Raw genomic sequence first — 13,442 nt, 5'->3', positions numbered from 1 at the left:
TACTGCTGCATGGTGGACGGTGTATCATGATCTGGGCTTGCGTTGCGTCTTAATGGACCATCATTTACCATCATTGAGGGCAAAAAAAAATCAAGAAATTCCCACGTTTATTAAATATTCTATGGGAGAATTTCAGCTGAAGCTTAGAAGAAGTTAGCTGATGCAGAACGACAATCACCCTAAACATAAAAGCGAAATCACCCCACAATGCACTTTCAACTGGAGATCCTGCCTTTTAGAGCCCGGTCCTTAACCCTGCACAGATGCCTCGAAATGACCTGAGGGGGCTCACGCAAGACATCCGACAAGTACAGCTGAGCCGGAGCGGTTCTGTGAAGAGGGTTTTTCAAACATTGTGCAGGTCTGATCCAGCACTACTAAAAGTGTCGAGGTCACCGCTGCCAAAGTAGGTTCAACCAGCCGTTAACGCCAAAAGGGTCAATTACTTCTGTCCCCAGCACTGTGAACGTGTGATCGCTGTGTCCAATAAAGACAGAAGAGATATTTTTAGTAAGATTTAATGAGGAAAATCTGTCAGCTCCCATGGGGTCCACATACTTTAACCGCTGCAGGTTCCACCGCGACGTTTTCAAGAACCTGACCATTTAGACGCAGCAGCAGGAGTTTACAGTTATCAGGTCCTGGACATTCCTGAAATTGTGCTCTAAGCTGCCAGAGAAGAAGAGCGACTGCGGCGGCACCCTCGAACGACCGTGAGCCGAAGCAGAGGGGCTATTTATTTACGGCCGGCGCGAACCGGAGAAGCGATAAATAAAGGCAGTGTGAAATCAAAGATATGAGATCGCGTGGAAATTGATGTTTTTCTCACTCCACAGATGATAGCTGACCTGGAAAACAAACACGACGCCCCCCCTTCCCTCCTCTCACCCACCCACCCACACACACAGCAAGTACATGTGCCACAGCTTCCAGGGACAGACGCTCTTTTTATATCCTGAAATGCATACATTGAGATGGAGTTTTACAGGTTTTTTTCTCGTTTTTTTTTGTACAAAGAAATGAAAAAAAAAAAAGGGGGGTAGACCCATTAACAGTAACACTTGTACATTATAATGCGAGTCAGTGCTGTCTCCCGGCAAAAACTACCACTGTGAAAATAATGTTAATAATGTTTGACAGAGAAATGTTAAAGAGAAACGCTAGATCCTCTCGCTTTCTGCTCCTCTTGTGTGTCGGTTCAGGGATCAAGCTTCATTTTGCGTGACAGGTGTTCGTGTTATTGTGTCCATCCTTCGTTAACAGAATAAACCCTGTTGTGGCTCCCTTTCCCTAAAATGCAACCCACAGAACATAAAATACATAACTTGTATATATACTCTATGTATATGTATATATACTCTATGTGTGTATATATATATATACATTTATATATATATATATATATATATATATATATATATATATATATATATATATATATACATATATATACTGTATATATATATATATATATATATATATATATACATACATACATATATATATATATATATATACAATATATATATATACAATATATATATATACATATATATATATATATATATATATATATATATACATATATATATATATATATATATATATATATATATATATATATATATATATATATATATATTGGTATACGTATACAGTACAGACCAAAAGTGGGGAACTGTGTCCAAACTTTTGGTCTGTACTGTATATACGTGTTCAGTTCATTATTCATCATTATTATCAAATCAGCAAGTGTAGCACATCCTGGAAATATCTGGCCCAAACATTTCATATCAAAATATATTGAATTTAGATGAAGATTCAGAAATACATTTACTCACACATGAATTGAGTTTAATTACAGAATTTAAGTTAGGTGACATACTGTGGTCTTTTCCCAGTTTCAGTATTACCCCCCCTCCCCCCAGCACCCAATATAAATATCTAATATCGCTAGGTAGTAAAGGAAAGAAAAGCAAAGGTGAACCAAGGATCACCCCACCACCCCCCCGTGAAACCCAACATCTGTAAAATCCCCAATGCTTCTTTTTGCCAGATGGCGCGCTCTGGTCTGGGCATGTCCCAAAAATATACAAGAGTATGAATAATGCATTGGGTATGACTTATTTCACAGTGTATTTCTGGATGTACACACACACACACACACACGCTCACAGAGACATAAAAGCATACACACCCATATTCACACACTTTAGGAGCAAACATGCACCCTCTCCCTCCCTCTCTCTCTTACACACACACACACACACACACACACACACACACACACACACACACACACACACACACACACACACACACACACACACACACACACACACACACACACACACACACACATAAATAGACCCATTAAAATGAGCCAGGGGTCCACATCTGCTGAATGCTCCCGGCGGTGTGTACGAGATGGTGAGGTTCATTGACAAAAGCTACTCTTCTAGTCTATGTTGGCACCACATTTAAAATTTAAAGAAAAGAAAAAGAAACACAAGATGTGAGCTAAATCATCCAAAATGTCCACATTTCCCTCTCGGGATCCTTGTTCACCGAAGAAACCGTCGTCTCACTTCCCCTAATCTCGTCTTTGACCGTCCTGGGCTCCTACGTGGGCATTTTAGTGGCCGCAGCCTCGTGAAGTGTCACCCAGTCAAATAAGAAACAAAAAAAGAAGGTGTTAAAGACTAGAATCCGATGGACTGTATGTTCTGGCTCAAGCTCGGCAAAGTCCTTAGCAGCAAACTGTCATTAAAGAAAGTCGGCGGGGTTGTAAGCCTGGAAAGCTTCACAGCAGTGATAGTAAAGATGAAGCGGCTGACTTTTGAAAGAACTTCTCTTAAATCAAGTCACAAAGGTACAAAAAAAAAAATAAAAATCTTCAAGGAGCCGTCCCCCTGGAGATAAGAAAGCGCCTGACAAAAAAACAAAAACACAGAAAAGCCAAATACTTCAATGAGTAATCCACTGCCTACTCCGTTGGTAGCTGTTCCTCAGGGGGGGGTTGTTTCATGATGAGACCGTGGATTTAATTGCGGTGAAAGTTCAATGCTGATGGTGTAGCGTGTTGCTCTCTTGATGCTTCTCAAGATTTCAGATGTGTTGTTCAAGGGACTTTCAGTGTGGCCTTGGGAGAAACTCTCGGTTCTTTTATTATTATTATTAATATTATTATTATTATTATTATTATTTTCATATTGATGGTTGGGACTTGTGTAACGTTTGGGAGCCTCGTTGGTGTATGTTCTGGTGTTGTAACTGACTCCAGTTCCTTCGGATATAGATGTCAATGAACCTGCAGAGAGAAAAACAGAAAAAGACAATTATGATATTTATATATGTATATATGTAAATGATGAAATCAGCTTGGCTACAGAAACGTTTACAGATTGGCTGTCTTTTTGTGTTTTTTTGTTTTTTACTGTCTGCAAAGCGACTCCAGACCAAGAAAGTTCATCAGGTTTGTTCAACTGTCACTGCAATGCATGCAGTTCCTACAATGACCACTAGGGGCTGCTTTGATAGCAACTCAATCGTCTATTGACCTCCATGTTGAAATTTGCGCCTTTTGCAGCAGAAACAAATGCATTTACAGCCTTCACAAAAGTCACAAATGTATGTATAATTAGGGATGCATTTTGTTTGAGTGACAGCCCTGATAGCAAAATATGAGTGAATCAAGGTTGAAATATGGCCATAATTCAACATTGATTTAAAATCTTTTGCTATCTGAGAGGTACGTTGGTGTTGTGCTTTTTGTTGTGATGCTGCAAAAAAAAGAAAGAAAGAAAGTTGTGAAAAAAGTTGGGGATAAAGCTCTAACAAGGTATTTTTCTTATTTTAAAGTTAGTATGGTGTTAACTGCACTAACAGACTGCTGCAACTTGCTCTATGTTGTTATACCTATAGCTCGTTGGCTGCTCGAGGCCTCTACAGGCTCCCGGTTTGCAGTGTTAATTTCGTTGACGAAGACTATGACGAAAAATATTCGTCAATAAACTTTTTTCACGGACGGAAACTAAATAAAAAGTCAGATATGATGACGAAGACTATGATGAAATATAAGTGACACTTAAGTCAACGAATAAAAACAAGACGAAAATGTTGGGAGGGACGAATGGACAAAAGATCCAATCAGAACTTCTCTTTTGTGGGACAACAGAAATGTCAGAGCTAGGTCTAGAACGAAAACGAAGATCATTAACAGTAGTGAATTTTCTATATTTAGATACTATGTGCAATGGCATTACAACCAATAGTGTTTATTTGAGAATTGCACTTTATTTTTCTTAATATTTTTGATTTTGCATAGAGTAACAGACAGTATAAGGCAGTGATTTCAGAGTTATGTGGTTATCTTTTTCAAGAATATTGTACTTAAGCTTGAACGAATGTAATATGCATTGGTTAACATTCAGGGAGAATGCATATCTTTTTCAGGAAGCGTATATTTTTCAGGGAGAGCAGGCCTTATGCTTATTTTATGTTTGATTATCTTTTGTGGAAAAGCCATGGTGGTGTGTTTGACATTCAGAATAAAATAAAATACATGTTTGGACGGGGTTAAAGCAGAAACGTTATTCAAACTTTTCTGCTAGTGTGGAAGTTTGTGCCACAACAGTTTTTTCCATCCCCTCGGCAATCACGAATCGTATCAACAAATCTCTCCTTCTCCTCCGACATCAACTCAGACACTGCCATCTCCGTCAGCCCCCGACTAGGTTGATGTGGGCTCCAGACTTCCAGACTGTCTAACCGAGCTTCTAGGCAACAGTCATCAAGTTAACTCTGCTTGGACCACCGTTTGGACCGAGCTACGATGACGTTCTGGGTCCACAGTCAGTTAGCTGTGTCTCGGCTAATTAAACAGTCTTAGCGGGTCTTGGTCAAAGCTCCAACAGCGTCTTGTTTCAGCGCTTTGTTTCAGCACTTGTTATAAATAGTGCTTTAGTATTGACATGAAAAATACGAGTTTGATAATAATCAAAGAAATGCTCATTAACATCATGGCTTACGCTAGGAATGGGCGATATTTTACCGTTCACGATATACAGTACCGTCAAAAAAATTCCTCACGATAAGAATTTGTCATGTCGCGGTAAAAACGATAAATTCCCGTTGATGATGTTTTTGTGTAAAGCTGATTTTTGGAAGGAAGGAAGGAAGGAAGGAAGGAAGGAAGGAAGGAAGGAAGGAAGGAAGGAAGGAAGGAAGGGAGAAAAGAGGAAGGGAAGGAGAGAGCAGGAGGAAAGAAGGAAGGAAGGGGAAAAAAGGGGAAGGAAGGAAGGAAGGAAGGAAGGAAGGAAGGAAGGAAGGAAGGAAAGGGGAGAAGGAAGGGAGAAAACAAGGAAAGGAGGAAGGAAGGGAGAAAAGAGGAAGGGAAGAAGGAAGGAAAGAGCAGGAGGAAAGGAGGAAGGAAGGGAAAAAAGAAGGAAGGAAGGAAAGAAAGAAAGAAAGAAAGAAAGAAAGAAAGAAAGAAAGAAAGAAAGAAAGAAAGAAAGAAAGAAAGAAAGAAAGAAAGAAAGAAAGAAAGAAAGAAAGATAAATTCCCATTGATGACAAACATGGCGGATCTGAGAGCGAGATAGATTCATAGTTAAAAAGGTGGAGTTGAATTGGTATTTTTTCTATCCTCATTTTAATCATTATCGGGATAAATACCAGAAATAATTGTGATACATTTTTTAGTCCATACCGCCCATCCCTAGCTTACGCAGAGCTAATCCAAGCTACAACAGCTAGGCTGTGTTGACGGAGGTGGACGTGTTCAAACCTGCCGCCAGGCTCGTTTGTTCCGCCATTTGTCCATTTTTGAGTAACCAGGGTTGGACAGAGTCAATTAATCTCAATATAATGTCATTGAGGTGCTTAAAAAAATGTGCGTTAATGCTCCTTTAAAAAAACAGCCTTTGAGTAACGCTCGGTTCCTTTTACTGTCTCTTAATTTAAAAGCAACAACAACTCAAAGTAAAACTGTGTTAAGTGTGTTTACAACCTTCTTGGGTACATTAATTTACAAACATTTATGAGATTTTAACTCGTTCAAGCAAAATGTATCGTTGCCGCCATAACTGGAAAATTCTGCAGATGTAGAAATGTCCTTTCATGTGGAAAATATTCAAAATACTGCATTTATTTATAAATGTAGCCAATCACTTAATCAGGAAAAGAAAATGGTGGATAATAACAGAATTCCCCCATAACTATGTTATATGTATAAATCCATAAATGTTAATAAAGTGATTTAAGGTGACAGTGGACAAATGTGACATCCCAGGACGGCCCCTATAAATCATTCAGACGCTTAAATATGAGTTGGCAAATCCACACAGAATTGCACGAATTCCAAGAGCTGGCAAATAAATATTTATGATGCCCCCAATTCCCCTTTCCTCCCTGCCCTTGGTAATTGTGCGTGATTCATTTTGTTTTTCTCCATGGAAGAGGGAAAATCAATCTTAGAATATTGGCTAGGAGACATAAAGCATGCATATTCCAGTGCCTGTGGTTTTTGCAGAACATAAAAGCTTTAAAGATGCTCAGTCAATGTTCTCAGGCGAGGAATTCACTTTAATGTTTCTTGCATTTCCTTGTTCTTTACAGAAAAGAAAATGCTTCTGGAGGTGAAGTCAGCCACCCAGGAGAGGACGGCCGAGCTGCTCAAAACTTCCAACTTCTTTTGGGTGAATGTAGACGGGGGGGATAATAAGAATAATCTAGCAAAGAGTACGGTAATTTAAAAATGATTTTTCTAGATCTAGTTTTTCTTAAACCAGCACCGTGCAACTTCTTCAGCCTAAAATTACAGTTTAAATGTAAATATGGCCCCACCCACTGATGCATGAGCCCAGGATCGAAAAGTGGATGATTACATCGTGACTTTCCCTCATGCGGGATGAATCTTTAATGTGTTATTTTGTGTGAATCATTTCTCTGAAATCCGTCATATCTGAAACAGTGGTTGCTATGAGATGGCTATTTATTCTCAGGTTCACGGCTCTGATGAGGAAGAAATAAAAAGACCGGTTTTTGCCAAAGCTTTCTCAATTCATCTCTGGCCCGGTGACATTATTCTCTCAATAACCTCTTATCCATAGAGCCCAGGGCGGCTCAGTTCGGCCGTGCAGTTGAGGAACTCCCACTAACTAGATCTGAGAATGTTTTCAGATTGAGGTTTGAGAAGAACAGCCCGGGGCTTACGGGGTTAAGCTCGGTGGTGAACACGGTGCTGGGAAGGACTTGATGGATAGACAGCAGCGGCTGATTCATTCCACTGCCAACAAACTACGACCTCTGCACACTCAAAACTTTTGGATTTCAAAGTACGGCTTTTATCTTACTAAAAAGATATTATTTCCTTTTTCTCTGCAAGATCCGCCAATGGCATCAGAGGTTTTTGTCACATGATACTTGAGCTAGTGTTGTGTTTTCAGCATGCACATCAGCACAAGGCAAGGCAAGTTTATTTGTATAGCACAGGGGTCGGCAACCCGTGGCTCTAGAGCCGCATGCGGCTCTTTAGCGCCGCCCTAGTGGCTCCTGGAGCTTTTTCAAAAATGTTTGACCTTTTTTTTTTCTTTTTTTCTTCTTTTCCTTTTTAATGACGACATTTTGACTTTTTTCTCGAAATTTGACTTTTTTCACGAAATTCTGACTTTTTTCTCGACATTTCGACTTTTTTCTCAATATTGTACTTCAACATTAATCTCGACATTTCGACTTTTTTCTCGAAATTTTGACTTTTTTCTCGACATTTTGGCTTTTTTCTCGAAGAGCATAATGAAAAAAAAAATCTTCCCCCAGTTATAACTAATATTGATACATGCGGATTTGTTGCCTTCTTTCTAAGGCTTATACATACAAGACTTTTCATTTTTTGCGGCTCCAGACATATTTGTTTTTTGTGTTTTTGGTCCAATATGGCTCTTTCAACATTTTGGGTTGCCGACCCCTGGTATAGCACAATTCAACACAAGGTAATTCAAAGTGCTTTACATAAACATTAAAAGCGGCAAGACACAATTAAAATAACAAATAAAATGAAAAAAAATGATAAGAAAAGAGGTAAAATAACAAAAAGCAAAAGTTGTTAATAAGGAAGGGCAGTAGAGTCCAGCAGGTAAGTATTTAATTTAAGAGTAGCTTCAGTAAACAGTAATGTTTTTAGGCCTGATTTAAAGGAGCTGACAGTTGGAGCAGACCTCAGGTCTACAGGAAGTTTGTTCCACCGGTGAGGAGCAGAATAACTGAACGCTGCCTCACCTTGCTTGGTTCTAGTTCTTGGGACACACAACAAACCAGATCCAGATGAACCTCAGGGGTCTGGGAGCTTCATAGGAACTAACAGATCCAGCATGTATTTGGGTCCAAGACCATTCAGTGCTTTGTAGACCAGCAGTAAGATTTTAAACTAAAAGAGTCACAAAAGAGTCATACCTCCTGTTTTCTTCTCCATCCTACGATGGCTCCTTGGGCAAAGGCTGCAAAAGAAGAGTAAAGAGGCAGAAGGTCAGTACAGGCGAGAAAGAGGACCAGCGTTCAGTAACATTCACTTCACCTCTCACCCGGTGTATTGGTCTTGGACACGGAGCAGCATATGTCCAATAAAAAACACAGATGTCACCTCTTCCAACTATATCTGTGCGAGGGGAGAAGGTGGAGGAAGCTGAAGGTTATTTTGTTCTGTAACCGGTTTTTATGACCTCCGGGGACGCTGCCGCTCTCCCCAACCAGAAAATACGAGCGAGTAATGGCCACATCATTATCTTCATTAACGAGTGAGGGACCTCTCTTTTCATCAATCAATGGCACCAAAATTTTTATCACATCGGCCGTGAGGCAGGGTGATAAACGTTGATCCACTTTGTTTCTTGGTGAGTGCAACTTCTTGGCTCCTATACATTCGTCTTACAGAGGACACAACATCACGCAGTTTTCCCCTTGACCAGAGGAAGAAAACTCCTTCCCTTAATGCTGGTGAATGAGCCACTTTTGTGTAGATAATGACTCGGCTAATCATAATCAGAAAGCTAATGGTGTGTTTAGCCAATCAGAGGAGCTAAAGCGAGACGGGCTGTCTGGGCGGCCCATTGGCATTCCCGGCAGCCGCTGCTCTTCCCCCGGCTGTGCGGGCCTCTTTCTGCAGCGGCAGCAGAGCTGACTTGGTATTCTGCTGCCCGCCCGGCCTGTCGTTCTGTGATCAGTCACTCTGTCTGTCCTGCCGGCAGACCGGGGATCCAGCGCTTTCGAAGAAAATTCGGTCCTTTGAAGAGGCGCTGATCCATCACACCTCTCCAGCACCATGTCATCTAAATGCTAAGTACTTCCACTGCATCTTTAAATCAAAACAAGAAAAGAAATGAGCACAGGGGGCGAGCGGTTGGAGGGGATAAAAGCTTATAAGGGCACAATAAAATGTGCCGAGCAAACCCTCAGGTTTTTGATTACATTAATTTTGGAAGGAGAGAAAATGTGGGAGAAGCTTGAGTGGGGAGGATTGTGAATAAAGGACCATTGAATATGCGCGTATGGGGTGTCTATTTTCACATCCATACCGCAGGTTCATTCAAAGAAAATGTATTTAATTTAACTACAAAAATCCTCAAAACTTCTCCCTCTCGCCTTGTCTGTCCTGCCTCAATCCTAATCTTACCTATTGATCGGCGTGATTCTTGAAGTCAGGGCAGCTCGCTGAAGCGGCAGAAGCAGCACTATTAACTGCTCCAACTAATTAAAAGGTTAACAAGGTGAGTTTGGCCCCGCAGGACCGACTGCGCGAGAGCTGCAGCCCGCTGCTGGCCTGGTAAACAGCGCTCAGCGCCTGTGGTGTTTACAAGACACCAATCCAAGGACATCGAAGACATATTCATCTCCCGCTGGCACAACGAATGAGGGAGATCCACGGATAAGGAGTGAGAGCAAGAGATTTTCTAATTGCTTATGTTTGCAGTGAAATTGAGGCATTTGGAACTTTCTCTTGTTTCATCCTCGGTTGTAAACACTGCGCACTGAGCATAAATGACAAAGTTTCACAGTTTGAATGAGGTGAACAGCATGGATATTTGAAATAAGGCCAGAGGAGATTGGCGAAAAATAACAGGGGATTCAATTAATTTCCTTATTTACCATCAACAAAGCTTGGATGAAAGAACATTTACCCTACAACGTGCTGCACAAATAAAATCAGCAGCCGAGGCTGAATAAGGATTCTCAAAAAAAAACCTTTGCAGCTGAGAGAAAAAGCCGGTGCAGGTTGAACACATCACTTGTTTGCTCAGGGGGAGCACATTCTGCAAAACTATAAAATATCCAGCAGCCTTTTCTGTTGTTATGGAGACGGCCGCTGTACCATCACTGCAGGGACCAGAAATCTCTCCCCGGGGGCGTCTCCAAACAAGTGGAGTCCACCCCAGGATGCGGCTGGTGTCATCAGCCCGAGCCTCGCGGTGGTCCCAGCGAGTCCCAGCGAGTCCCAGCGAGTCCCAGCCGCCGCAGCCGCCGCTGTTATTAGACTAACAAGCAAAGCCCAAAGCCTAGTGAAACCCGGAGTGGATGCTTCACGCTCAGAGTATGAGCTTGATGTAGGAAGGCATCGGAGCGTCAGACCCAGAGCCGTCTCGGAGGAACAAAACCACATTAGTTACAAAGCATCTGCTTGTGTTTGCTGCATTATTTCTTGAGGGGCAGCCACGGAGAAGGCAGGCATCTGTTGCCCAGGCTTTCCATCCTTTACTGAAGTAAAGGTAATAAATATTGCAAAGTCAAGGTAGTTGTGTGCAAGAAAAAAAATATACTAAAGTATAGTAAAAGCACAATACATGAATAATTAAATTGGCATAGGGGAAGAAAATATCAATACAAACTTGTATACACATATAGCAGATAACATGGCTTGTGTGATGTGATAACTATAGTGAACATCACAACTGTTTCATGATCAAAATGGATGTAAACTTGATGTTTTCAGTGACATACAGTAAAACACAGATGAAGCAGGTTTAAAGAGGATCTGCATAGTTTTTTACACAGTATTTCATTTACATGTTCAGCACCATGGTCAGCGGCTGCTGTTTTTCAAGCTCTTTATAAGTAAAGTTGGCTGATAATTGATACACATCTCCCTTCAGGATGACCACACACCCTTCTGGGTGGACAACAAACGCTGTAAAACTACTGGCAGCAGGTAAAAAAAAAAACTAGAGGTCTCGTGCCTAAAAAAAACACATGTCACATTTTGATGATGACATGATAGAAAAAAAACATCTTGGCTTGAATTTTGTTTATTCAATTGAAGAGAGTCTAGTATGGATGGATTTCTGTCAGAAATCTCTCCATAGTTGAGCAGTAAAAGGATCTGCAGTCATGGAAACTGGGAACTGGGACTCCGCCAGCCCTTATGTCTACGTTAGTGGCCGCTTCGTCACAAGTCAGAAAAATAAAAGGTTCTGATGTTAGAAATTACAGGAATTAAATATGATGCTTCATGAAAGGACAGGGCCAGCAAAACCTCACCTTGGTAATCACAGATGTTGGGCTACAGTCACCTGCTGACATCGTGTTTCCACAGAGGCGACTGAATAGAGGTTCTTCATCCCAATATCTAAACATTTTTCTACACAGCGCTGGCAGGACTCAGGACTTGTGGACTATACAACTTAGGGCTGGGCGATATATCGAGTTTTTAATATACGCGATATGGTATGAGACAATATCGTTTATATCGATTTTTTTTTTTATGATTTTGATATAGCTTATTTTGTGACAAATTGACTTGAATGTTTTATTTGAGATTTGCACAAATGTTTTGTTATTTGCACAACTGTCAACCTCAGTGGAAAAGTCTGCCTGTTACTGTCTACATTGTATTAATTGCACAGTGTATTTTAATTTAATTGTTATTCAGGAAAGGGATATTTGTTTTATTTTATTCAAGAAGCATTTTTATTCTATCTATGCAAGCAGTTTATTTTTATTTCATTTGTTTTATACATTTTGATATTGTGCAGACCTCTGTTAATAAAGGAACCTGTGTGACATTTGGCACGAGGCTTTGTATTAAAACTGACTGTTTTTTTAAGGGTTTGCCTCAGAAAAAATTAAGCTAACAGAGATGCTATGCTATAATGCTTTGGGGGAAACCCCAATTATGGCACAGAAAAAATATCGATATATATCGAGTATCGCCATTCAGCTAGAAAATATCGAGATATGACTTTTGGTCCATATCGCCCAGCCCTAATACAACTGCAAAGGAACAGCATTGTCTTATTTAACACCGTCATGTAAATAAACGTCTTGAAAGGTGTTTTCACTACCAGTCAAAATTCGTGGCTTTGTTTTTACCCCAAGAAGGGGTGGATGGATTCAGCAGAGTGAAAGTATTGTGTTGTTCACATCTATGGAAGGTAAAATGTGCTTAAATGTATTAAAAAAAGAAGATAAAGCATTGTAAGTTGTGTTTGATTTGAAGTTGATCAGCTAAAATCAACAGGTGAACCTGAAAGTACAAGAAACAAGTTTATTTATATATAACATTTCACCAGCAAGGCAATCCGATGTGGTTTGCATGATGCTTTCTGTGGAGCTTAAAAGCTGAATGGTGCTCCTCCATGCTTCGTTCTGGGGAGAAGACCAGAACCAAAGGACACAAACACAAACAAACCTGGCTCTGGTGGTGAAAAGCCAACAAAAACAGTGTCATCTAGCTGTTCATATGCATTAGCTTTTCACCTATCATGATCTCAAACTGCTTCCCTAAATGAAGTGATGTTGTCTTGAGTCTTCTTGGTTGAATTTCTGTAGTTTTGTTTTCATTCATCAAAAATCTTAAAGCCCCCCCCCCCCCAAAAAAAAAAAAAAAAAAAAAATCACTGGGTTTGTATGTGTATATTTATGTATGTGTACGCATATGTATGCGTATATATATGTATATATATTAAATATAGTAATAATGCACATATATATACTTTTGGTTTCTACCGTCATGGTATCAATCATTAATATGTGTGCAGACAAGGGAGAAAAAAAAAAAAATTCTTAAAGCTTTCTGTGAGGGCCAAAAAGGATGGATAGCCATCCCAATTCTTTTCGTCTTTGATATAAATAATTGATTTGACTCCTCTGGATCTAACTTCAGGAGTGAGCACCAAAGGAGTCAGAGGAGACGGCCTCTGGGAATCATTGGATAAGACGACAATCAACTGAAGGAACGGAGCATGTGATGTGTACAAAGCGACAACCAGACCAGCAAAGGTCAAAATGGTGGAGTAGGAACTCTGATAAATGACTTCTGTCAGTTTTACAGTAATTTGTTGATCCACGGTGTTATGAGTCATTCTCTAGCCATCTTGTTTTGTTTTGTAGTGGCCTTTGGACTCTTGCATGGCTGTGAATGAGGAGGGTTCCATAACCGCTTTAGAAGAGAGAAT

The 13,442-nt window shown here is 40.3% G+C and overlaps 1 protein-coding gene across 1 annotated transcript in view; it reads right to left on the bottom strand.

The window, feature by feature from the left end:
* Positions 1-2,014: 2,014 nt before the first annotated feature.
* tafa5l (TAFA chemokine like family member 5, like) overlaps positions 2,015-13,442 on the bottom strand; it is a 77,585-nt gene continuing 66,157 nt past the window's right edge. Inside the window, exons 4-5 of the mRNA XM_061735041.1 lie at positions 8,452-8,495; positions 2,015-3,310 (exon numbers count right to left, since the gene is read on the bottom strand). Coding sequence (XP_061591025.1) covers positions 8,472-8,495 — 24 coding nt within the window. The 3' untranslated portion in view covers positions 2,015-3,310; positions 8,452-8,471. The remainder of the gene's footprint in view (positions 3,311-8,451; positions 8,496-13,442) is intronic.

This window comes from Cololabis saira, chromosome 12 (assembly GCF_033807715.1).
Source record: "Cololabis saira isolate AMF1-May2022 chromosome 12, fColSai1.1, whole genome shotgun sequence".
Taxonomy (NCBI): domain Eukaryota; kingdom Metazoa; phylum Chordata; class Actinopteri; order Beloniformes; family Belonidae; genus Cololabis; species Cololabis saira.
This window is presented reverse-complemented; position numbering and strand designations above follow the sequence as displayed.